Here is a 27,897-nt window from a genome sequence, read left to right as displayed (position 1 = left end):
TGAGCTGCCAGACAAGGTGGTAAATGCAGGTTCTTTTTTAACATTTAAGAATAAATTGGACAGATACATGGATGGGAGGTGTATGGAGGGATATGGTCCGTGTGCAGGTCAGTGGGACTAGGCAGAAAATGGTTCGGCACAGCCAAGAAGGGCCAAAAGGCCTGTTTCTGTGCTGTAGTTTCTATGGTTTCTAAGCCCTGCTGTCCTTAAATAACATTCAGAGTTGAGCACATTGCAAACAAAATCACTAGTAAACGGTTGCAAAGAAACCTCCTCTGCACCAAAGAAGAAACATGAAACTGCTTTCATTAAACTTATTTTATTATTGGTCCAGCAAATGCAAAATTCTGCATATTCAGAAACTGTGTACCCTGTGTTTACTATGATGCTACCTAGCTGACTTCCTCACAAGGGAAAAAAAAATCACATACACAGTAGGTGCAACATGCCAAGCTGTTAAGAGGGAAATGTTCCCTTGTATTCTGAAACTTAAATAAATTTGGTTAGGACAGAGTACAACAAAATACATAAAACTTAACAGAATTAACTAAAAATATCATACCAACTTTCCACTCTTATCCACTCATCCAAATAATGACACCATTGGACTGGAATGAGTACATTGCTGTAGACACTTCAGTGAATACTAATCCCAGGATACACTAAAGCTGCACTCAATTGAATTAACGTAAGAGTTTCAGAACCAACCCCTCCCTGACCCAAACTCTTCCTGCCCACATCCCCAACTCAAAAACACAGATAAATAAAAAGTGCACAACAATGCTTGTATCACGGAAGGAATGAACCATAAATAGCATGCTGGTGGTTTGTCAGAAAGAGCTCCAGTAGGCTTTAGCTCAAGTGCATTTTCATCTCCCACCCTACACCCTCTCAAAACCCTCAATCACTTCAATACTGCTAAACTCCCCCTGTGCAAGATAAACACACTAGGCAGTGGTCACACCATGCCCTTGTCAGCTAATGAAACAGTCGGAGTTAATGAAAAATGAGTTCAGCACAGTGACAAGAGGGTGGAAACTGCGTCCTTTGGTAATGCTAGACTCCTCTGGTGCTCTGCAATAATTGCACTATCACTTGACAGACTACACACATCCACATAACCGGTCTCTGCCATCCTATGACATTTGGTTAGGACCCACTTGGTAGTGAGGGAACATGTGTTTGGATATCAGCCTCCGGGTTTGCTGAATCTCAGCGCAGCCCAGCTGAGTAACAGGAAAGTTTATTAACCCTACGTCTTGTGCCAAGGTGGTAATGGGGGAAACATGAATATCAAGCTCATACATTTTTTCATTACCAGGTGACAGCAGGCAATAGGTGCAAGTTTTTGCCAGATTATACAGTCAGAGTTTAGTTCAGATATGCTTGGAGAAAAAAAATCATTGCCCCCTTCACTTGCTCAGATCTTAGTTCCTTTTCAGTCATTGGAACAACGCCTTCACTTTCATTATTCTAGAATGAGAACTTTCCAAGAAAGCCAAAGTCCATTTACATATAGGTGTTTCACATCCCCAATCTCTGCCATGGCTGGTATGTGTAAACTTTTACATCAACACATCAGTGTTCAGTCACACACTCCCAATGGTTCCAGGTTCTGTCTTGCCTGAAGCCATTTTGTAACAATTAACATCAATATTTCACACAAAAAATAAGGAAATTACGCAAAGCAAAAACGGAATTGGCCACATGGCAACCCCTGCTTTTCCCATAAATATGTGCATAATTCATTTAACTAGCTGTATGCCAAGTCCAGACCTCCAGCATTCTGAAGTTAAACTGGCCTCCATGGTATTGTAGTGAATATTTCAGGAACAGAAGTGTTCCTGCACGCAAGACTGTACATTTCATGATAAACAGGAAAATAGAGTCAAACCCTCCTGTATCTATTTACATTATGTATACACAATTCAATATATCCCTCCAACGAGATGTCCTAACTATTTACAACCAGAAGAACAACTTTTGTTCAGTAAAAGCACTTGCACATTATTACAGTAGCAAGACATTCAGTGAGTGTTAGAGTGGTCGAAGTTCTCAGGTTAAATCCACAATTCTTCTCCAATGCATCCAAGCAGCTGATATCCAGAGCAAGGAATCCAGTGTCTCTTGACAATAGGGGCTTGGTTTTAAAGCAATATGCAACCTCCAAAAGCAAACAAGCGTTTCAGTCTTGGACAGAGAGGGTCACCACAGCTTCGGAAGGTCTTGGCATCTCACTTACATTCTGTGGGTACAAGAGGACATTGAGATTGAAACACAAGCATTTTGTTTGTATCCAAAATAAACAAAAAAATGCATAGAAAGCTGCATGCATGCAAGCCGACTAGGCAGCTATTGAAATGAAGCATATTTGTTGCATTAGTATTCAAAAAGAGCAGATTAATCCCATGAGCAATGGGACAGTCACTCAACTTAATCACAGAGTAACAGTCAGAGTCAGAGCAACCCAGCACACATACACTGAGTCCACACTGACCACCCAGCTAGTCACAATTTCTTGCATTCTGTCTGTATCCCTTCAAGCCTGGCCCTTCTTGAATAGTACCTATTCAAGTGTTTCTGAAATACCAGACCTATCCTCTTCCACAGCCAGCTTGCTCCATACACTCAACACCCTGTCAAGTTGCCCCTTGGGGTGAGGGGAAAGACTTAAGAAACCCAAATCTCTAGTTTTGCTTGTCCTGGGGAACCCCTGTTGCTTTCTACTTTTAACAACCGTAAAATTAAACTTAAAATTTTAAACCACTAAGGCAATCCCTCACCCTCATACACTCCAAAAAAAGCCCTAAAGCCCTCTCCATACAACTCAACCCCTCCAGTCCTGACATCCTAATATCCTTCCTCTACTTTCCAATAATACGGTACCAAAACTGTACATACTACTCCAAGTGGGGCCTCACCAACAACTTGTACAACTGCAACATAATGTCCCAAATCCTATACACAATGACTTAACTGATGAAGGACAAAAATGCTAAACATCCTTTCTCACAACCTTCAAGTTTAGTAATACTCACATTACCAGTCTTTTGACTTCATTTATTATTCATTCCTACTGCCTTCCAAAGTCATGAATCAACCAGCCACCTAGATCAGATAATGTTGACTGATTCCATTCTTCAACCAAATGAGCTTTCAAAGGCATCTGGGTGGTTTCAATGTTAGAATTAATGCCACCAGTTTTTACTTCTAGATTTAATTTTAAATTATCCCAGAAACCACAATGGAACTGAAATATGTGTAGAACCTTGAACAGTACAGGCCACTTGGCCCACGATGTGCCGACCTTTTAACTTGCTCCAAGGTCTAATATTTCACTCCTTCACAGCCCTCCAGTTTTCTAATGTTCATATGTGTTTTTAAGAGTTTTTTTTTAATGTCCCTAATGTATCTACCTCTACCACCACCCTCACAGGGCATTCCAAGCACTCACCACTAATAATAAAAAAAACTTACTTCTGACACTCCCCCTACATTTTCCACCAATCATCTTAAAATTAGGCCACTTGTTTTAGCCATTTTCCCCTTGGGACAACATCTCTGGCTGTCCTCTTGATCCATGCCTTATCTTATACATATCTAGATGCTTAATTAATCACTACACCCTCCACAGGAATGGACCATCATTTCCTTATTCTAGATGCACAATACAGCACCCACTCACTCTACATGGCCTCAAATACACATCCACTAATGTCAGCAGACCTGCATCACCTTTACAACAAACACCACCCACTTGCATTTAGCTATGTTCCACCTCTAACTTCCTGCATGGGGAGTTTGCAGTGCAGTTCACATTCCAGTGATAGGTACAGACAAAAAAAAATCCCGAATCAACAGCAGAACAAATGTCAGCAAGAGATTGGTTACATTAACCTTCACACCAACTCGTTATTTACATTTGATGGAACACCTCTTCACTCACAGGGCTGCTAAATATATAAAAAAAAATCAAAGTTCCACAGCATCAGCATGAGCCAAAAAAAATTCTGCATTTCTGCCCATTTATAAAATGGCATTAATTAGGGCAGCATTGTAGCATAGCATTTACTGTTTGCAGCACAAACAACCAGGGTTCAATTCTACCTCTCCGCAAAGAGTTTGTACATTCTCCCCATGACCATGTGGGTTTCATCTGGGTGCTCCAATTTCCTTCCACATTCCAAAGACATGCAGGTTAGTAGGTTAACTGGTCACATGAAACTGAGGCACAGCCTCATTTGGGCCAGAAAGGCCTGTTGCCATTCTGTACTGCTAAATCTAAAATTAAAACCCTCACACCAACTCACTAATTTACATCTAATGAATCACACCTCTTCACTCAGGACTGTTAAACAGAAATCAGTCTCATCATGTCCGCTATCAGCCAAAAAGAATCACCTGCAGATCTGAGCAAATATGATATCTCAGAGGATACAAATTCTGCCCATTACTAGAAACGGCATTGCCAAGACTTAATAACCATGTGATTCAAGTACGAACCTTGAAAGTGTCAATATGGCACTATTACAGCACAATTCCTTTCCCTTAAAGACAGAGTCTATGAATGAGAGAGAATGTGCAACACAAGAGATAACATTCAGTCCATCATGTTGGTCAAAGATCCCAGCCTGGGATCTATGGCCCTGAAGATCACAAAGCAGCACACAAAATGCTGGAGGAATTCAGCAAAGAAGCCAGCATTTATTGGGGGGGGGGGGGGGGGGGTGGAGAAATAAACAATTGATGTTTCTGTCCAAGACCCTTCATCAGGACTAATATTACATCAAAGCTTCTTTACTCAAAGTGGACCTTAAGTGTGAAGTTAAAACTCCAACTGTGGGTATTTCTATAGTTGATGAATTCAGTCTGGAAACCACATATCAGAAGCTGGCCAAGGGAAATGTATTTGTAGAAGAAATACTCCCCAATAGCACAGCAGTTAGAGTAATGCTTTAGAGCTCTAGCAACTCTGGTTTAATTCCTGTTGCTGTAAGGAATCAATACATCTTTCTGTGACTACATGAGTGTCCTCCAAATGCTCTGGTTTCCTTCACCAATCCAAAGATGCACAAGTTAGAGTTCAGGTTAACCCTAAACACCACATCATGGGCATGGTATGTTTGCACCTGAACTGTGGCGACACTAGTAGGCTGCCCCAAGCATATTCTCAGACTGCATTGCTCCCTGATGCAAACACATTTACTGTGTTTTGATGTACATCTGATAAATATAGCTAGCCCTTAATCACAACTATTAATGGTGTGGGGTTTACGATTCAGACCAACTCCACAGGAGTAGTCAGATAGCAAGACAGCTTCAACAACTAGAGGCAAGGACAATGGTTTATGAAAGTCAATAGTGAGTCAGCTGATGGTCAGTACTATAAAGAGATTAGCCTCTGGGTGACTCAGCTGTCTGGCATTTCCTTCTTCTGAGTATACAATAGCCAGGAAACTGCTAATATCAAGTGCATAATTTTAAGGTGATTGGAAGAAAATATGGGGGGGGATTGTCAGGAACATTTTTCTTTTAAAATATACACAGTGGTGGGTGCACGGAATGCCCTGCCAGGGGTGTGACAGAAGCAGTTACATTAGGGACTCTTAGACAGACACATGGAAGATAGAAAACCGGAGGACTACATTGGAGCGAAGGTTAGATAGACCTTAGAGCTGAATAAAAAAAAATTAGACCATGGGCTGACAGGCCTGTACTGCTCAATGTTCTATGTACATTCAGATCCAAAGACACGCACGTAACACAACCCATTGTATCATGAACATAGCATAATCAGCATGGCTTAGCTGGTTTGATAGCAATGCCTCTATTGGTCCCTACAATGCAAAAAAAATGAAACATCTTCCAGTGAAGGATTTCATTTTCAAGTAACCCGACCTTGAAGTGAGAGCTAGATCGCTATAGCAACGGAGTGTGTGGACAGCAGGGATTAAACTCATTACCTTTGAAGGATTAGCAAGGATAAAATTTTGAGATAATGAAATATAGTTCGTCTGCAGGCAGAAATTGTGAGGTGGGTAGAGAAGAGAGGGAGATCTTTTAAAATCAGAAATAAGTGTCAGCATGCAATTGAACATACAGCTCTCAGAAGTTCAGTTAGACCACAAAGCATAGGAGCAGAATTAGGTCATTGGGCCCATCAAGTTTGCTCCACCATTCATTCTCCCCTCTCAACCCCATTCTATCTTCTACCCACTAATCAAAAACCTACCAACTTTGGCTTTAAATTAAACCAAAGACAGCCATCTGTGCGTTGGAATTCCAAAAACCGTGGCTCATAAAGTTTCTCCTCATCTGTTCTAAAGGGATGTCCTTGTATTTTGAGGCTGTGCCCTCAGGTCCCAGACTCCCCCACTATAGGAAACATCCTCTCCATACCCACACTATCTAGGCCTTTCAATATCTGATGGGTTTCAGTGAGATCGCCCCCACATTCTTCTAAATGGCAAATAGAGGCCCTGAGCCATTAAACACTTCACATACATCAACGGATTCCCAGGATCATTCATGAACCTCCTCTGGACACTCCAAAACCAGCACATTCTCAGACAAGGGCTCAAAACTGCTCACAATACTCCAAGTGCAGTCTGACCAATGTCTTTATGCCTCAGCATTACATTTTGCAAAATGAAGGGTAATAATGCATTTGCCTTCCTTACCATCAACTCAACCTGCAAGTTAGCCTTTAGGGCCCAACAACAAAAGATTGAAGTCATGTAAAGTTGGCCATTCACATCCAGGGACCGATCCAATTATTAAAACATCAGGGTAAATCTACAAAAGTCAACATGCATCTCAGCCCTCATCTGGAAATCAGCCAATCTGAGTTGTAACTAATCAGAAAACTAAGTGATGATCTGAAGCAGTGTGAAATGCAGTTACATACAAGGACAAAAGGTCAAAGTGAACAGAAAATCAAAAAAGTCTGACATGTATTTTCTATTTGAGATCCGAAGACCATCACACTTAGTTTGCATCTCAACCATCTACTCTCCATTAGAAAAGGTTACAAAAGGCAGGGTGACTGGAAGGACAGTCTCAGGCTAGAGCACATGATATTAGAAAGCTGTTTTCAAAGGACTTCTGTTTCTATTTTCTACAACTCAGGACAGTTTCTTGCAGTCAAGTAGAAACTCCGCATGGAGTAACTTCAGTGCATTTTGCAAATTTGCATAGCAAACTCCTGCTGCTGTGATGGTAACTGGTGAAGTGATCAGGGATAGCTCTTCAAAATTTAAAATGGATGGAAGAAAAATTGAAGGACCCTGGTTTATTAGCACAGCACCTCTGACTGTGCAGTATTCTTTGAACTCCCAACACTCCATTTGCTCAAGTACCAACACAAGGATTCAAACCCAGAACCTTCTGATTGAAGTGGAAAACTTCCAGACTAACAAAAGTAATACTTTCATTTCCCCACTACCACCTCCACTTCCCCAAAAAGATCCTGGAAATGCAGTAGAAAGAAATGCTCATTAAAAAAATGCAATTTTAACTGAAGACAAGCAGTGATTCATTCGTCCAATCAAAATTTTAAAGCTATGCCTCAATGGACAAAAAGCAGATGACTGAGGAACAAATTTGATATATTTTATACACATATTAGAAAAAAAGATTTAAATTTAAATGGGGTAGGGTTACAAATTAAGAATTTGATTGAGTCTGGTTGATAACTTTACACTGTACAGGATTAAACAATCCAATTGCATTTCATATATTATATGGAAACATTGATTGTTCCAGTTTTTAAAAAAAGAGTACCATTCTGAAGCTCTTATAAAGTTTGATGAAGACACTATGCACATCACCCAAGTCTGCTTTTCTAAACTTCTACCAACTTATTTCAGCGCTCAGCTTCCTTTTTAAAGCAACCTAAGCAATTTCAAAAGTTTAAAGTTAGTTAGCTCCAACCCATCTCAGATCAGTTTCTTAAAGAAAAGCTTGTAAACTGCAGTGTGGGTTAGAAAACTTAGGAAATGTCATTCACCCTCACTGAAATAAATGTGACACGGCAAAACACTTTTTTCAAAGCATTAGAAATTAAGCGTCAAGATTGCTTAATGTCATTTCCAGTATGCAAGTGTAAAGGGGAACAAAACAACTGTTACTCTGGATCTGATGCAGCACAAAAAACAGCAAGATAAAGAAAACAATAAAAATACAAAGAATACACAGACAGAAAGTGGCTTATATAAATATTGATTTTAGTACATAAAGTGACCCTAAGCACGTAGTGTCTGTATATAAGGTGACTTGCAGGAAATGATAAGGTAGTGGTGGTCGTGCCATGTCGGGGGGGGGGGGGGGTGAGTTAGTAGGTGGGGGTGTTGATCAGCCTTACTGCCTGGGGAAAGTAGCTGTTGAGTGAGTTGGTCCTGGCACAGATGCTACATAGACTCCTCCCTGATGAGGGTGGGACAAGCAGTCCATGAGCAGAGTGGTTGGATCCTTCATGATATTGCTGACCTTTTTCCTGGCATCCTTCTATATACATGTCCTTGATGGTGGTAGGCTAGTGCTGGTGACAAGTTGGCAGTTTTGACTACCTGCTGAGATTCATTACCCATTGTAACTAATGAAGCGTGCCTTAAACCTGCTCAAAAATGAATTGAAATAGCAGCAAGGAATATCATTCCAAAAGCAAACTTGCCAATGAGGTGTGATCCAAAATGTACTTCCCATCTCCGAAAGTATTTACAAGCAGTAAGACAGTCAGACCCATAATTAGTAGCACTGACACTTAGAGAGAAAAGAGAAATACTTACAGATAAGCCTTTCGTATTAAAAGCTGGAGATAAAAAGTGGAGGTGTAAAAGAAATGAGAACAAAATTTAATTTAAAAAGCAAAGTAAGACAGCTCAACCAAAATGTGGTGCATTTCTCTCTGGATCTACCTGCTACAGGCATTAAGCAGCTTGCTATTAGCATAATGAAAAAGCAGACTAGTCTGAGGTGTCACTTAAAATGGTTTTGCTTCTTAAAGTTTTTAAAAGTGAAATCAGTAATATTTCACCGTAGACTGATTAAACTTGAGACTTTCTAAAGACCAGTACTCAGACTAGGAAATGCAGGCAATGCGTACTTTGAAATAAAGCACTAACCAGCCACCCCTCCTCTTCCACCTTCCAAAAAGGTGGATCACATCAGATGCAGATTGAAGTCAACACACAACACAAGGATATCCCCCAATGTCAGCCTCTGGCTGCTCCTACATTCAAAACCAATTTGTGGCAAATGACCCCCCCAGAACAGTGCACTCTTACTTTGACAAAATGATAGCCCTACTCAGAAACCAGAGGGTAGTGGTGGAGGGAGTACATTCAGATTGGGGGGTTGTGACTAGAGGTGTCCCACAAGGATCTGTTCTGGGACCTCTACTTTTCGTGATTTTTATTAACGACCTGGACATGGGGGTAGAAGGGTGGGTTGGCAAGTTTGGAGACGACACAAAGATTGGTGGTGTTGTAGATAGTATAGAGGATTGTCGAAGATTGCAGAGAGACATTGATAGGATGCAGAAGTGGGCTGAGAAGTGGCAGATGGAGTTCAACTCGGAGAAGTGTGAGGTGGTACACTTTGGAAGGACAAACTCTAAGGCAGAGTACAAAGTAAATGGCAGGATACTTGGTAGTGTGGAGGAGCAGAGGGATCTCGGGGTACATGTCCACAGATCCCTGAAAGTTGCCTCACAGGTAGATAGGGTAGTTAAGAAAGCTTATGGGGTGTTAGCTTTCATAAGTCGAGGGATTGAGTTTAAGAGTCACGAGGTAATGATACAGCTCTATAAAACTCTGGTTAGGCCACACTTGGAGTACTGCGTCCAGTTCTGGTCGCCTCACTATAGGAAGGATGTGGAAGCATTGGAAAGGGTACAAAGGAGATTTACCAGGATGCTGCCTGGTTTAGAGAGTATGCATCATGATCAGAGATTGAAGGAGCTAGGGCTTTACTTTCTGCAGAGGAGGATGATGAGAGGAGACATCATAGAAGTATAAAACATATTAAGAGGAATAGATAGCCTCTTCCCCAGGGCACCACTGCTCAATACAAGAGGATATGGCTTTAAGATAAGGGGTGGGAAGTTCAAGGGGGATATTACAGGAAGGTTTTCTCACTCAGAGAGTGGTTGGTGCATGGAATGCTTTGCCTGAGTCAGTGGTGGAGGCAAATACACTGGTGAAATTTAAGAGACTACTAGACAGGTATATGGAGGAATTTAAGGTGGGGGGTTATATGGGAGGCAGGGTTTAAGGGTCGGCACAACATTGTGGGCCAAAGGGCCTGTACTATCCTATGTTCTATGTACCCGTCACCACCACCATTCCTCGTGGTGCTGTTGTGGGTGTAACCTGTATACATTGGCTCATAGTTCACCTCCAGGAACTCTCCTAAGTCAATGATACAGCTTGTAGAAATTCAAACAACGACAGCTTCAGTACACAAAGTCTAAGTTCCATAATTCAAATGCAACATTCGCAAATTTCCAGCGAGTTGTGTTAAAATTACACCAACATGCAATAAAAACCGCAAAAAATTACATCACATGGCACTATTTATAGGAATACACAGTGACTTGTTTTAATACAAACAGAAAATCTGTTAGAACATTCTTAATTAAAACAAAGCCAGTTAAAAATTTTGAAACTGAATTTACCAAAATATTACAATTATTAACCATACGAATGCCCCGGGCATAAACTATGAAGCAAGCACAGTTCCAGCCAATGCAACTACAAGATTAACCCTGCAATTGCCAAGGCAGCAAGCACAGCACTTCCATTGAAAGATTAGTTATGATTATGGAGCATAGCACCACTAGACGCAAAGGCACACACAAAAACCTGCAGATTGAGGTGGCGGTAGGATCAGCAACAGGCAGAATGGTACGGAAGTCGACTAACTTGTCCAGGCAGGGGTGTGGACCCTTCGGAAGCCAGAGAGACGGGCATGGATGAGGAACAGGAGGCCACATGGTCCTCGAGGCCTTCAATCCTCGGCTTTTTGTTGGGCTCTGGGCTGGCTAGTGGAGTTACACTATTGCGCCGCATGAGTGGGTTTGATCCCTTCTTACCAACGTCCTGGTCGGAGTGAATGGAGAAACGCAAAAAAAAAAAGCTGAATTACAACAGGAGCATTTCATAAACCCAAGTGTAACAAACCCAGAAACCGGTTTGTCATCACTGACATATGTCGTGAACTTTGTTGTTTTGCGGCAGCAGTACAGTACAAGACAAAAAAATTTACTACAATAATAAAACAAATAAATAGTGCCAAAAGGGAGGAGAGTTCATGGACTGCTCTATGGTGACTCAATGCAGCCCAGTCTGGAGTTCTTGGGGTGAGGGCTTTTTTTTTAATAATATAAAAGAAAAAAGACATTACAACCTCAGTGTGACCAACACATGACCAACAAAATTCCCCCAATGTCACTTACAGCCTTTCTGGTAGGATAAAATTGACAATCAAATATTTCAGCACTAGCCATTCACTACTGGCGCCATTAGTTTTGTCTGACAGATTTCATTCCAACTGCGATATTCCCCCATCTGAGCACAGCTTTGGCTGATAACTGAAGTCACTGAATGAACCACTGGGAAGCACTTTCCCAAAAAGCAAACTGCAGTTCAAAAATCAGTTCTATTAGCAGTTTTGGTTGGGCTTCAAAATGTTCTAGTTTTCCCCCTCCCAAAGATTCCTTCCTGGTGAAAACATTTACCCCGTCATGGGCAAGTAGATCAGTGTTCTCTATTCAATGTGACGTGACTTCATCCAACTACGGCAGCAAAGAATGGATCAACTAGAATCAATCTTTTAACAATACCACTCAGGTACAGCCTAATGCCCAACTCACCTATATTCTTAGTCCATGTTAAGCTATTGTACAACCTACACTATTCAGTAACACAAAAAGTGCTGGTGGAAGTCAGCAAATCAGATAGTATCTATGCCTGATCATGGATGCTGCCCAACTTGCTGAGTTCACAGAACAGTACAGCACAATACAGGCCCTTTGCCCCACGATGTTTTGCCAACCTTTTAAATTGCATTAAGATCAATCTAACCCTTCCCTCCTACATTACGTTGCATTTTTCTTTCACCCATGTGCCCAAGAGTTCCTTAAAAGTCCCTAATGCATATGCCTCTACCACGGCCCCGGCAACTCATTCCATGCTTTGTGTTTTTAAAAACCCCGATACTTTGCTCCCTTGTGTTAGCTATTTCTGCCCTAGGAAAAAGTGTGACTGCAGTCCCTGCCTCTCATCTTACACAGCTCGATCAAGTCAACTCTCATCCTCCCTTACTCCAAGGGGGGGGGGTGCGGGGAGAGAAGAGAGAAGAAAGCCTGAGCTCACTCAAACTATTCTCAGTTTTTATGTTCAACATTGCCAGCATCTGGAGAATTTGGTGTCTGATTTGCTGCCCTACTTAATGGGAACTGGAAACTCCAGCTTTATATAGTTGCTGACAACTGAGCCAAACCACTGTCCAGAATCAAACTTAAAAACTCAATACAATAATTAAACTAACGTGTATAATACTACCACAAAGTGCAAGATCTACTCTAAGTTTAAGCTTAAAACAGGTAGATTATATGTACATTGTTGTTTCTCTACAGGACAAAACTTAAGATACTGGGAGAACTTGGGTCAGGCAGCGTCTAGTGAGGAAAAGGGATAATAAGTTTGGGGCAGGACCCTGCATCATGACTAACCCAGCCCTGATGGAGGGTCTCATTCCAAAGCGTCAACTACCTGCTGTGCACTTGTTCTTGCAGTAATGTGGCTCCAATACAATATCTCATGCACCACCAATCTCCAGCCCACACCAAAGAGTTCAGTTAATATTTTTTGTGACTAAATGTACAGCCATAACTATACAAGTTAGGTGTGACCGTATGTTACGTGCTTCACACCTTGGCCCCAGAGGAACACTTTCATTTAGTTACATACGTGCAAGGTTGAATGACAATTAACCTTCCCTTTACAGATGCTGCCTGTCTTGTTGAGTTCCTCCAGTTCACCAACCTCCCACCAGCTTCAGTCTTGTCTCCCTGCAACTGTACAGGGTGAGGGGAGAAAACACACTTGATGTGCAGTCAAATCCCGGGACACTTTACTCCAGGGAAGACTATGATGATTATGAAGCCTTGCACGGGCAACTGTGTGCGCATATGTGACGTGCGCATGTGCTGATTTTTTTCCCCCCCACAAATCGGTTTTGCCTTCATCTTCCCTACTATACTGTACATATATTTCTACTTTATATAGGCTGTGTATTTATATCATTCCTGCTTTTACTATATGTTAGTGCTATTTTTGGTTTTGTGTGTTATTTGGTATGATTTGGTAGGTTTTTTTGGGTCTGGGAACGCTCAAAAATTTTTTCCATATAAATTAATGGTAATTGCTTCTTCGCTTCACGCCATTTCGGCTTACGAACGATTTCATAGGAACACTCTACCCCTGCAGGGGAAATGCAGGACAAGGGCGATCCTGTATGGGACAAACCAATTTAGCCCAATATACAGGATGTCCCAGCTAATTCGGGACAGTTGGCAACCCTATGTTCAAGTTCAACAGTGCATGACAGGGAATGAGGAAAGGTGCAGCTGACTCACATCATTTCCTCGCGGCCCAGTAGCACATGCTTTGCGGCCCGGTGGTTGGGGACCACTGCTTTAAGGAGACTGTTGGAGTGGCCTAAATCCCATATAGAAGGATAGATAGGGGAGCAGGTAGGACCAGATGAGCCATGGAGTGTATTTGGTGGCACAGTACAGATTATACTTGGTAACTTTTACCTACAGGGAGGCTGCCTGGGACCTGCCTGCAATCAAAACACACTGAGGCAGCAACACAAAAACTCTCCAGAGGGGGGAAAAAAAAGCAAATTCTTTTGGGGTGCCTTTGGGAACAAACTAGCCGACTTCGTACTCAAGCATGATCTCTACTCTGGCCAATTACTTTCAAAAGTGACAGTTTTAATGACAAGGACTCTTATTAATTCAAAAATGAACAGTGTGCACCCTACTCACATACTGAAAAAAAATGAACATTTATTCTGATCAAGGTTAGTCTGTTAGTAACCATACATCCTACATTACCTCCCAAAACATCAACTACTTTAAACACAAAACAGTTTAATAGAACATAGGACAGTACAGGCCCTTCAGCCCATGATGCTGTGCTTTTTTTTTAAAACCTATTCCAAGATTAATCTAACCTTCCCTCTTTCATGGCCTTACTTTCCAGTGACAATTTTAATTCAATATCAAAAGAAATTGTTCAATTTTCTCCTTTCCTTTCTTCTGTCAACCATTGTCCTCCAGTAGTTGTCTCCTTCAACCCTTTACCTCTTCCACCCATTACCTCCCAGCACCTACACACCCACTTTAACCCTCTCCAGGTCTCACCTACCACCTAGTAACTCCTTTCCCTTCACCCATATTATTCTGGCTTATGCCTCCCTTCTTTTCCAGTTCCAATGAAGGGTCTCCACTGAAACATCAACTGCTCATTCCCCTCCATGGATGCCGACTGACCTGCTGACATCTTCCATCATTTGTGTGTGTTAATAGAAATTTATTTTTTTAAGTCTAGAACATACAGCATGGAAATAGGCCCTTCAGCCCATCTAATCCATGCCAAAATATTCTGCCTAGTCCCATCCACTGTACCTGGACCATAGCCCTCCACACACTTCACATTCATTAATTTATTTAAATTCCGCTTAAGCGCTGAAATCGAAGCCATATCCACCACTTCCACTGGCAGCTTTAACATTTCACCCTTAACCCATGACCTCTAGTTCTAATCTCACCAAACCTCAATAGAAAAGCCTGCATTTACCCCAATTATAACCCCTAATTTTATATACCTTCTAGGGAATGAAGTCCTAACCGAGGGGTGAGAAAGTCAAGACTAATGTGGGTAGGGGAAAACTAATGAGTGACAGGACTCTCCATTCTTATCTATTACCTAATTCAAACCACCCACTAGAAACTGCTGGCCTTAAAATCCCTCTAGATGAAGTACACAGCCCGCAGCTCTTCAACATACCACCCATCCAACTGTCAGTCAGAAAGGTGAAAGGAACAAACAGCAAGGACCCCCATCATTCAGGTCGTGCTCCCTTCTGACTTCTGCCATTGGGCAGAGGTACAGGAGCCTTAGGTCCCACACCAGTGTCAGGAACAGTTATTACCCTTCAACCATCAGGCTCCTGAACTAGCGTGGAAACTTCATTCACCTCAGCACTAAACTGACTCCACAACCTATAGACTCACTTTCAAGGACACTAACTTCTGGACACGACAGAAAATCCTGGCAATTCCAGACAAAGTTTCACACCCTCTGCATGCCAGCTTGGCTGAACAGAGAAACACTTTTAGCAAAAGACTAAGACAACTGCACTGCTCCAAAGAGCGCTATATGAGGTCATTCTAACCATTGGCCATTAGGCTCCATAATGAGTCAATCTATAGACAGGGAAGTGATACCCCCTCCTGTTAAGACTCCTTGAGCCAACTCATTTTTCCTACTACTTCTCTAATATTCATATCTGTGCACTTGTTATGCTACTGTGACACTAATTTCCTTTGGTATCAATAAAGTAACTCAAACTTCAAGTTTGTTTTTTGTATTTATACAATTTGTCATCTTTTGCATTTTGGTTGCTTGTGGGCAGTTTTTCATTGATCCTATTGTGTTTCTTTGTATCTGTGACTGCCCACAAGAAAATTAATCTCAGGTGTATGGTGACAAATTTAATTTGAACTTTAAACGATGACACTAAGCCATAGCAAGCATTATCCCTTAATAATCCACCCAGGAGGAAATGACGAACTTTTCTCCAAAGTTAATCATAATGCATTACATGTGCATTACCCAAGTTAGTCAAGCCAGCTGCAGACGAAGCTGATGCTTTTCACAAAAAGTTTTGCGAAACTAGTTTTAAACCCCATTCTCATCCCAAACATCAACCTGCATAAGGGGAACTAGATTTAACTCCAGGCTGGTGTAATCCAGATTATATTCAATCCACCCGGCTCCTCTCCACCCAGCATTTGCTAATCTGTTACTTCGACTGGTTTAAAGGGAGCTGGTGCTAGGAGAGTGTTGTATACCCAATAAATTGAACACTCACCTCTGGCCGATCTCTGTGTGTGTTTACCGCCTCCACGTTCAAAAAGATAGACTCAACCTTGCAACCTAATTGAAGAGAAGATTAATCCCATGATTCAGTACAAATGTCATAGAAAAATACAGCACAGAAGCAGGCCCTTCAGCCCATCTAGTCTGTGCCGAGCCATTAGTTATAATGTTTTGTAGAGCACCAAACTCACCATATGCAAAAGGAGTCAATTTGAGTACAGTGTGAAGAGGACACTTGAGGTACGGCAGCTCATCTATAATGAGAACAATCAAATAGTCAACATACTGCTAAACTCTTACACTTTAGGATGCCTCACAAGTCAAGGTGGCACATCGATTAGCATAGCACCATCACAGTGCCAGCAAGACAGGTTCAATTCCCACTGATGCAAGGAGCTTGTACATTCGCCCCAGGACTGTATAGGTTTCCTCCCATATTCCACATTTGTACAGATAAGGGTAGCAAGTTTCACACATGCTATGTTGACACCAGAAGCACGGCAACACTTGCTGTGCTCCCAGCACATCCTCGGACAAACGATGCATTTCACTACATTTTGATGTACGTGTGACAAAGCTAATCTTTAATCTGGAATTGGTTTGCTACAACCACGTGTACTGAGATAGTGGGAAGTGCATCTTGCATGTTGCTCATACGGATCAATACACCAGTGCATTGAGGTAGATCAAAGTAAAACAGTAACAGAATGCAGAATAATGTAGCAAGTACAGAGAAAATTTATGCAGGGAAATTAGGTGCAAAGCCATAAAGAAGTTTGAGGTCAGGATTCCTGGCGTGATAGTGGTGCAGCTGGGAGAGCCAGTCTCACAGCTCCAGAGATCTGGGTTTAATCCTGACCTCTGCTGGGACAAATCAGTACTTGACAGGCAGCATGGAATCAAAATTCAAAAGTTCAAATTTCGAAGTATGTATATGTCAACATACACAACCCTGTGATCTGCTTTCTTTCGGACACACACAGCAAATCCAAGGGACGCTATAGAACTAATGAAAGACTGTACTCAACAGGTCAGACAGACAATGTGCAAAAGACAAACTGTGCAAATACAGCAAACTAGCAATAAATATCAAGAACATGAGATAAAGTGCCCTTGAAAGTGAGCCCATAGGTTGTAGGAACAGTTCAGTGATGGGGTGAGTGAAATTATCCAAACTGGTTCAAGACTTGGATGGTTGAGGGGCAGTATCTATTCCTGAACTTGGTGGTGTGGGTGCTGAGGCTCCTGGACCCTCTTCCTGATAGCAAGCGAGAAGAGAGCACATCCTGGGTGGTGGGGGTTCCCTGATGATTAATGCTGCTTTCCTGGGACAACGCTTCATGTAGTTGTGCTCAGTGGGGATGGCATTACCTGTGACGGACTGAGCTGTATCCACTACTCTTTATAGTACTTTTTTTTTATTCAAGGGCATTGGTATTTCCATACCAGGCTGTGATGCAACGAGTCAATACACTATCCACCATGTCTATAGAAGATTGTCAGAGTTTTAGTGTCATGCCCAATCTTTGCAAACTCCCAAGTTGAAGCTTGGCTGTGCTTTCATAATTGCACTGCAATTTCCATGCAAAAGGCTTGATAATTTGCATGTTCCCACGGATCCTCAATTTCCATTTTAAACCAACGCACAACAGACAGCATCCTGTCTGGGTGAATCACAGCTTGGTATGGCAACTGCTCTGAATGTGACTACAAGACACAGCTCAGTACATCACTGAAACCAGCCTCCCCCTCTGTCTACACTTCTCATTGCCTCAGTACCCCAGCCAGCATAATCAAAGATCCCACCCACCCTTCTCCCCTCTCCCACAGACAAAAGATAAAGTTTAAAAGCTTGGACCACCAGGCTCAAGGACTGCTCCAGTTCTGCTGTTACAAGGCTATTAAACCATGAACGAAAAGATGGGCTCTTGACTTCACAATCTACCTTATTTTCACCTTGCACCTTGTCTACCTGGACTGTATTTTCTCTTTTATTGTTTTCCCTTGTACTACCTCAATGCACTGATGTGATTAAATGACCTGCATGGATGCCATGCAGAATAAAGTCTTTCACTGTACCTCAGTACACGTGACAATAATAGATCTACCAGTTTATCATACATTCTAATAAATTAACATGGGAGCCAATCCATGCACAGCAAGCTCCCAGAAACAGTAGCCATCTGAAACATGCCCACTCGTTACTACCCTCTGAGTAGGAAAAGGAGCTGGAGACCCTCACTCAATATTCTTTGCCTCCACCATCAGACATCTGAAAGGTCCATGAACACACTCCTCTTTTACACCATTTTTAAGATAAATTCTTAATTTTAGGTCTTGCACTACTCTACCACTACAAAACAAATTTCACAATGTACGCCTGAGATAATAAACCCTGATACAGAATCATTCTGAATTAATAAGGACCTCGATGTACAGTACTGCCCTATCCACCAACCTGCACTTTTATCCAGGAAGTACGCGAGAAGGCAGCGCATGACTGCTTGATGACAGATGACTAAAACATCACCCTGTCTCTCCAGTTCCATAATAACCGGCTCCAGGCGCTGCACCAGGTCCTGGTAAGACTAGAAACAGAACGCCACACAGTTAAAACCAGAACTGTGGCCCAGTTACTACTTTCAAAATTAACATCCTCAAACAGAGATCAGGTTTCTAAAGCGACAGCTAGTTAAGGGCCAAGCAGAGTCGCCATCGTCGTGTTTCACGTCGTATAATGTGGGCGATCACATCTCATGACCATAATTGTTCTTGTCAAATTTTTTTCCTACAGAAGTAGTTTCACATTGCTTTCTTCTGGGCACTGTCTTGACAAAACTGGCAAGCAGCCATTATCACTTCAGAAATTGCCTGGCATCATTGCCAGGACTTGTGATAGGCCCTGGCTGTTCATACAACCACCCACCAGCTGCTCACACGGTTTCCCGTGAGCCTGTTCAGGGGTGGGGCTAAGCAGGTGCCACACCTAACCAGAGGGTGATCTGCAGGCTCGGGGAGGGAAGAAGCACCTTTCATAGAGATGCAAGCAGAGTGTTCGGAAAATCTAATATATGCATCATTACAAACGTCAGCTCTTGAACAGTATTTAGAACATAAGCTTGCAAATTTCAGTAGCAATTCATCAAAATAGTGACACAAGAGGGGTACCATGGCAACGCAGTGGTTAGTGTAATGCTATTACAGTTTGGGGCATTGCTGTGCTTGAAGTTCAATTCCAGTGCTGTCTGTGAGGATTTTATCTTGCTCTCCCTGTTACCATGTGGGTTTCCTCCAGGTACTCTGGTTTCTTCCCACAGTCCAAAGATGTACTGGTTAGTAGATTATTTGGTCATTGTAAATTGTCCAGTAGGCTAGAGTTAAAACAGATTGCTGGGCAGTGCAGCTCACCAGGCCAAAAGAGCCTGTCCCATGCTGCATTTCCAAATAAATGGATCCTGTAGATGCTGGAAATCCAGAGTAACAGGTACAAAATGCTGGAGAAACTCAGCAGGCCAGGCAGCGTCTATGGGGAACGAACAGTCGACTAGTCGGGCCAAGAACCTTCATCGGGACAGGAAAGGAAGGTTGGGAGGGAGAATGTACAATCCAAACCAGCAGGTGATGGGTGAAACCAGACGAGAGGGAATGTGAGTGGGTGAGGGAATGAGTACAAGGTAAGAAGCTGGGAAATGATAGATAGAATGGAGAAAGGAATGAAGGATCCTGATAGAGGACAGTGGAACAAGGGAGGAGGTGGAGAATCTGCTTGTTTTCTTTCACTGCACTGCTTCAATCCACTCAGTCAACTCCAGAAAGCTACCGCTAGCTAGACTCACCTCTCCCGTTGGGTAGCGGTAATAATATTTGTCTTGTTCCCGGAGGGAGTATTCCTCAGGGTATTGCTCCTTGATTTCTTCATAGGTCATATCTTCACATACACCCTGCAATCAGAAATACATTCAGTCACATCTCCCCTAGAAGCCCAAGTCTCAACTGTGCCAAATCATGTCCATTGGACACAAATGAGTCATTCCCAGTGCAGTAGAACAAATGTCACAATACACTGGTGCTCACTCTTCCCAACATACTAAACTGTTCAGACGCTCCTTTACAATCAGACAGAACTTAACTGGCCTTCACTAGAAGCTATGCAAGAGTTGTGAAAGCCAAAGCACAAACACTGGACAATACCAAGCCTAGTGCCAAATATAAACCAAACAATGCGTAGTCTTGATTGACTCCATAATCTACAGATTTTTCTTGGGGTGGAAAAAGGAAATTTTGCCTGTCTTTCATGTACAGCGCATTTAAACCTGTTCTGACAGAAAAGCAGGTTACTTAGATAACCTCAACACAACTACAATTCTGAGAGGTACTGCAATAGTGTGGGGTATGTCAATATCAATTGGTTAGTGGTTTAATATTGTCATATGTACTGGGGCATAGAAAAAAAACTTGCTTGTTTACTGTCTGGACAGATCACTCCACGCACAAATACAGCACAGTAATCCAAAAGGATAAAACAATGCAGAATTTAGCGTTACAGTTACTGACAAAGTGCAGGGTCCAAGACAGATCATGAGTTCATCTTCATTGTATAAAAGATCCATTCAAGAGTTGTAGACGATATTTTTTGAGCCTGGTGATTGATTGATTGATATCTCTCTCTCCCTCTTTCTCTGTGTGTGTGTGAGTGTCCGTGTGTGTGAGCGTCCGTGTGTGTGAGCGTCTGTGTGTGTGAGCGTCCGTGTGTGATATAGCACACACACACGTGCCCAATGGGAGGAGGAAAAGTGAGGGTGACTGGGTAGGAGGGTCCTTTATTACCTTTGCTAATTTCTTGCAGCAGCAGAAAGTATAGCTGGAGTCAATGGAGGGAGGTTAGTTTGGGTGATGGACTATGCTGTGTCTACAATGCTCTGTAATTTCGGACAATTGTCATAAATACAGATACAGCTTTCTCTGGTTTATCTGGTTAAAAAAAAAAAGTGAGGGCCACCTGGTACAGGTCAAATTTCCAAGAATTCCAAGCAATGATCCAAGCCCAAAAAGGGCCATACAAATTGAGAGGAGATCAAAGGTTAAATGCAACTTACAGCATCTATTTCATTGAGTGCTTTCCACTGCTCATAATGGCTTCCCAACACCTCAGCCGTCTGGATGGTCCTCTGCAACTGGCTGGTCCAGACCTTCAGATCCTTCAGGTTCTGCTCCTCCAAAAACGTCCTTAATGCTGTGGAAAACTGGGGGCGGGGGAAGTTAAGATTCTCATTGTCACTATAAGTTTCATAAAACCCTCATTTGTTTTAAAGTAAAAAAAATGCCATGCATCTCTGCAGATGGAGGTAGGGCAATAAACTGGCTGAACACAGTAGCCAACATCCAAATTATGCTTTTTGAATATTACTTACAAAAATTGCTTTTATCTCAAAATCTAAAGAAATTACAAACAAATTGCAAATTCTATTGTCATGAGGTTAGAGGAGCAACACCTCATATCCCATCTAGGTAATCTCCAACCTGAAGGCACGAACATCAGTTTTTCTAGCTTCTGGTTATTTCTCCCATTCCCCCTCTCCCTCCCCTCCCTTTCTGGTTATCCTCTTGCCCCTTCTCTTCTCATCTGCCGATCACCTCCCTCTGGTTCTCCTCCTGTAATCCACAATCCTCTCCTATCAGATTCATTCTTCAGCCCTTTACCTCTTCCACCGATCACCACGTAGCTTCTCAGAGCAGCCCCCTCCCTCTCCTGCACCCACTCCCCCCCCCCCCCCCACCCAGCTTAATCTATTACACCATATTCTGGCTTCTGCCCCCCTTCCTTTCCAGAGGCAATAAAGGGCCTTGGTCCAAAACTGACTGCTTATTCCCTTCTATTAATGCTGCCCGACCTGCAGGGCTCCTCCAGCATTGCGTGTTGCATATAGAGTATGTTCAGCCCATCTCTGACAAAGACAAAGCAAGTGCTTGCATACAAAAACAGTATGTTACTTACACTCAACAGCAGGTTTTATTAATACTAGCAGGTTGTGCAAAGCAATTTTTTCAACAATTTGAAATGTTGATTATTAGAATGTATTAAATTTCCAGCACGCTTTAATAACATAAACTTGTGGATTTGAATAGCATTCTCCTGGAGCGCAGGAGAATGAGGGGAGATTTGATGGAGGTATTAAAAAAAAAAAGGGTCTAAATAGGGTTGATGCGAGTGAGCTTTTTCCATGAAGGTTGGGCAACCCAAAAAAATGGAGGTCATAGGCCAAGGGTGAAGGGTCAAATATTCAAGGGGAACCTGAGGAAGAACTTCACTCAGGAGGTGGTGAGTGTGTGGAACAAGCTGCCAGTGGATGTGGGTTCATTTGTAATACGCAAGTTTAGATAAATACACGGATGGCAGGGGTATGGTCCAGTTACGTGTTGATGGGATTAGGCAGAACAGCTCAGCGTGGATAGATGGGCCAAAGACCACATTTCTGTGCTGCAGTGCTCTACGACTACGAGCGTACAAGGAGGTTTATCCACATACCTTCTTCCCTCTGTAAGAGAGCCCAGAATCGCCACCAATCTTGCCCTTGAGGTTATATTCACTCTCCCCATGGCGACACAAGTAGATTGTACGAGGATGGACGTGAATGTTCATTAGGTAATAGACTATTCTGCTCTGGATGTGATCCTGAACCCGGTTTACCAGGAACCGCCTGCCCACGTTAATCACCTTGATGAACGAGAGGTCTCTAACGTGACATGCCAAGGGAGGGAAAGGAAAGTTAACAATTGACAAAACGATTCCTTATCATCATTACACTAACTGCAGCTCTACAAAACCATTATAGTAAGCACTTAATTACCAGAATTTAGTGCTGAAACAAGCATATCAGATCAATTCTTCACAGTATAGTGAGATTTACTGAATACTGACTAAGCATTTGAACATGTCGAACAGCACAGAATTTCATATATTCTATTGTATTTATTTTACTGCAAATGCCTACAAAAATAAATCTTCACAGAGTATATCGCAACATACATGTGCATTGTAATACACTTACTTGAAACTTTGACAGCACTTCTGATGTAGCATTAATTATCAAACACTTCAATAGCTTTGTCACATATACACTAAAACATAGAAACTCTGAAAGCAATGCAGCAAATACCACACTTCTGACATCAACATAGCATGCCCACAACTCTCTGACCCTAACGGTTAGGTCCTTGGAACGTGGGAGGAAACCAGCACATCTGGAGGAAACACACGCAGTCATTTGGGGGGGGGGGGGGGAGACACACAAACTCCTTGCAGACAGCAGTGGGAATTGAACCCCAATCAGTAACCACTGGCGCTATGAAGCATTGTACTAATTGCTGCATGACCATGCAACCTATGCAAACCTTGCAGGATTTGCGGCATTCATTAATCATCTCCATCAACTGTACTCCCTCTATTTTAATGCATAGAACAACACCCTAAGGCCATCCCTACAACTGAGTACCAACTTTGGAACACAAAATGCTGGAGGAACTCAGCAGGCCAGGCAGCATCTATGGTAAAGAAAAAGTACAGTCAGCATTTCAGGCCAAGACCCTTCAGCAGGACCTGCCTGGCCTGCGTGCGTGTGCGGCTTGGATTTCCAGCATCTACAGATTTCCCTTGTTTGTGAACCAACTTTGGGTGCAGGTTTGAGAATAGAAGGCACGCTAGCAGTTATACCTCATTAGGAGTTTGAGGAGATTAGCTATGTCAAAGACTCTACAGATGTACTGTGGAGAACAATCTGACCAGTTGCATCATCAGCTGGTATGGAGACTCCAATGCACAGGATGGAGAGAGGCTGCAGAGGGTTGTAAACTCAGCCAGCTCCATCATGGGTGCATCTTCCACAACTGAGAACATCTTAAGGGGCAGCACATATCATAAAGAACCCTCCTCCACCCAGGACATGCCCTCTTCTCATTACCACCACCAGGGTGGTCCAACAGCCTGAAGACCCACACAACTTTTTAGAAACAGCTTCTTCCCCTATGCCAGACTTCTGAACAGTCCATGAATTCATGAACACTACCACTCTAAACTTCTTTTTCACCAATTTATTTTTGTTGCAACTTAATTTCTTTTATGCCTTACATTGCCACTATGAAGATATGTCAGTGATAAGGATCCCGAATCTGATTTTACTTGGACACAAGTTTAAGAACAGACACACTGATAAAAAAGGACCAACTCAGCACTGGACTCACTTATCGTAGTTGTCTGGGTCCAAAGGCTGATAGGTTGCTTTGTAGCACTCGATTCTCTTGAGGAAGTCTTCCATTGCGTCCGCCCTGTTACAATCCATATAATCTGGACTGGACACCTTCACATCCTGTAGCGAGCAAAGCATCGACTTAGATGGGGAGACATTAAAACCAGGCTTCCTCAAAAGCCCATTCAACATCTGCGCAGTCACTGCAAAGCACGCAGTCACTGCACCCACTCACCATGATGTTGGCTGCCACCACACTGGGATCATCGCAGACAGACTCAACAAAAAACACCTACAATCAAAGAAAAATAACATTCAGTTTCTTCAACCTTTAAGTCCGTCATCAAATCAAGAAAGCTCACCAGTGCCTCTTCTTTCTGAAGAGATCCTCACTACAGATGCGCAGTGGAGAGCACCCTCACGTTCTGCATCACTGTGTGGTACAGAGACTGCGCTGCGGCAGACAGGAGAGCTCTCCAATGGATAGTTCAATCTGCCCAATGCATCAACGGCATCAGAATATAAACTATATACAGAAAGGTGCTGGAAAAACACCAGCAATATCATGAAAGACCTCACTCACCCTGATTATGGGTTGTTTGTCCCACTCCCATCAGGGATGAGGCTACACAGCATCCACGCCAGGACCACCAGACTCGTTTCTTCCCTAAGCTGTCAGGCTGATCAGCACCGCCGCCCATTAATCCACCCTGCCACCATGGCATACCCTTCAGCCCAACCAATCCATGCTGATCACACTGCCCAACCGAGTCCCCATTTCCTGCTTCCTGCCCACATCCTCCAAACCCCAACTCTGCATGTACCCATCCAAGTGTTTCTTAGATACTACTGTACTCTGATCAACCTACCAACAGGCCTGTACAATGTGATAATATGCACCTCACACAGGCCATAGGTACTGCAAATAGTAAGCATACAATCAGCAACACTGGCTACAAATCTACAGCTTGGGTCTGTTATTCAGGGCTTGCACAGACAACTGGAATGCCAGAGATCAATTAAATATTTTTTTTTAATTTCGACTATTTATCTGTTTTCATAATTATGTGCTATATATGCTTTTTGCGCCTTGGCCCCAGAGGAACACTATTTCATTGAGCTGTATTCATGTGTATGGTTGAACCACAACTAAGCTTCAATAAAGGATGTTTTTTTAATGTTCAAGAGGGAGAACTCCATCCCGCAGCTGGGAGAGAAGGGGAATGCCACTATTTGGGCCTTGTGCAGCTTGAGCACAGCACCAGGCCCTTCCGGTCCAACAAGCCCACACTGACCAATTAACCTACTAAGCTGCACATCTTTAGGCTGTGGGAGGAAACTGAAGCAGCCAAAGTAAACGCACACGGTCATGTGAGAGACACACAAACTCCTTACAGAGACTGGCAGAATTGAACCTGTGTCGCTGCTGCAGTAACAGCGTTAACTTAAGTACTAAGCTACCGTGCTTTTAAGCCGTACAAAGGTCCACACTTCATTTCAGCTGTACACGGTCAGCTGACGCCTTTCAGACCAGGTATTAAACCCAGACCCATCTCCTCATGCAAGGATGCCAAATGCTGATTAAAGGCAAAGGAATCTTCCCTCCCCCACCCCCCGTGTCCTCACCCAAAACTTGCTCTAATCAATTAAGACCAGATTGAGGTGCAACATCCTGGCTTTTTGGAATTTTGCTGTGTGCAAATTGGCTGCCATATTTGCTACTTCAACTTTCAAAGCGATGCTGCAGAAACGCTAAACTTTGTATGTAGACAAGGAGTTACAATTCGCGCCCTCATTTCAAATCTAACACCAAATTTCCAAGACCTGAGCCTTGGACACAGCGTCAGCTTTAGAAGCCGGCAGCAGAAATTCTGAATCTCTGGACAGCACTAACCTTCCATCCATTTTCTTCTGCAAAGTTCAGGATCATCGCCCGTCTATCTCTGGTGGTATTTGTAGCATCGAAAACCTGTTAATTAAGACAGTTTGATTAGAACCATCCAATTACCATCTTGCTCAGGATATAATTTTTCCTCCAAGGATTGATAGTAAGGAGCATAAAGCAACTCTGGAGTCCCATGACTCCAAGCAAGCATAAAGCCTTGAATTAATCCAATAAAATGCTGGCACCCTTTCCATATTTTATCTGCTTCATTTAACATAGAAAAACATCACACTGGAATTAGATACAAACATTTAACCCAAGCCAATGAATATTAACAGCTCAAACAGCTACAAGGCAAGCTAGCTATAACATTCCAACTAGTTTGAAATATTGCAGAGTATCGGTGGTTTGGGTTGGCTATTAGGAAGTTTGGTTGGTCACAGAGCCAGGCCAAGCGTTTGCAGATGTTTCAGCTCCAACTGATTGATCAAGCTCAATGATCAAACTTCCAAATTCCAACTACTTTGTACAAAAAAGCTAATTAATAAATTCTAAGCTCCAGACATATCCATCACCAGCACATTTAAGACACACGCCATCTTGAATTATCCTTATTCCATCTCAGATCGAACAGGGAAACACTCAGGAGGCTGCCACTCTACCCTCTCACTCGATTAACCTCCTTTATGCTCAGTGGCACTCGGCAAAGCTGAAATTCCAACTATAACTCTGGCGATAACAGAACTGCTTTTGGCAGAATCTCAGATGGTGTCCAGGAAGCATACTGGAGATTAGTAACCCAACAACAACCTTGCACTCAACAGTAAGACCAAGGAGTTGATTGTGGACTTCAGGAAGGGGAAGGTGGAAGAACACAATAGTCCACATTAAAAAAAGTCACCAGCGAAAAGGGTGAGCAGTTTCAAGTTTCTGAGCATCAAAATCTCTGAAAGGTCCATCTTGGGACCAACATATTGATGAAATCATGAAGACTCTCTTCACTTGCCCCATCATTGACCTGTTCCCAAAACCTATTGGCTCACTTTCAAGGACACTTCATTTCATGTCAGCAATATTTATAGCTTCTTTGATTTTCCCCTTTGTACTTCCAAGGTTTTTTTGCGCACATTGGCTGTTGTTCATTCTGTTAGGTGTGGTCTTTCATTGAACCTATTGTGTTTCTTGTATTTACTATGATTAGCTGCAGGAAAATGAATCTCTGGGTTGTCTATGGTGACGTGTACTTTGATAATAAATTTACTTTGAACTTTGAAGGTGCACCCATGGCTCCACTTCATTAGGAGTTTGAGGAGATTTAGTGCGTCACTATAGGTTACAAATTTCTACAGATGTATCATGGAGAGAATTCTGACTGGTTGCATCACTGTCTAGTATGGAGCTGCCAATGTGCCGAATCAGGAAAAGCTGAAAAGCATTGCAAACTCAGCCTGTTCCATCATGGGTACTAACCTCCTCATATAGAGGACATCTTCAAAAGGTTGCGCCTCAAGGAGGTGGCATCCATTTTGAAGGACCCTCACCATAGAGGTGATAGGCACTTCTCGTTACCACCATCAGGGAAGTGTTACGCTCA

The 27,897-nt window shown here is 42.6% G+C and overlaps 1 protein-coding gene across 4 annotated transcripts in view; it reads right to left on the bottom strand.

The window, feature by feature from the left end:
• Nucleotides 1-303: 303 nt before the first annotated feature.
• The window catches only part of pfkfb3 (6-phosphofructo-2-kinase/fructose-2,6-biphosphatase 3), a 101,891-nt gene continuing 74,297 nt past the window's right edge, over nt 304-27,897 (bottom strand). For 2 of the 4 annotated variants that reach the window (XM_072241450.1, XM_072241448.1), the window contains exons 5-15: nt 26,313-26,387; nt 24,654-24,710; nt 24,414-24,538; nt 22,702-22,909; nt 21,272-21,418; nt 20,012-20,116; nt 18,634-18,763; nt 16,367-16,429; nt 16,168-16,232; nt 10,923-11,099; nt 304-2,245 (exon numbers count right to left, since the gene is read on the bottom strand). In XM_072241450.1, the coding sequence (XP_072097551.1) occupies nt 2,186-2,245; nt 10,923-11,099; nt 16,168-16,232; nt 16,367-16,429; nt 18,634-18,763; nt 20,012-20,116; nt 21,272-21,418; nt 22,702-22,909; nt 24,414-24,538; nt 24,654-24,710; nt 26,313-26,387 (1,212 nt within the window). In that variant the 3' untranslated portion in view covers nt 304-2,185. Of the gene's footprint in view, nt 2,246-10,862; nt 11,100-16,167; nt 16,233-16,366; nt 16,430-18,633; nt 18,764-20,011; nt 20,117-21,271; nt 21,419-22,701; nt 22,910-24,413; nt 24,539-24,653; nt 24,711-26,312; nt 26,388-27,897 lie in introns of all 4 variants that reach the window. The other 2 variants (XM_072241449.1, XM_072241451.1) reach the window with 2 other exon arrangements.

This window comes from Mobula birostris, chromosome 23, assembly GCF_030028105.1.
Source record: "Mobula birostris isolate sMobBir1 chromosome 23, sMobBir1.hap1, whole genome shotgun sequence".
Lineage (NCBI taxonomy): Eukaryota > Metazoa > Chordata > Chondrichthyes > Myliobatiformes > Myliobatidae > Mobula > Mobula birostris.
Note: the sequence above shows the minus strand (reverse complement) of the source record. Positions and strands in the feature narration are given on the sequence as shown.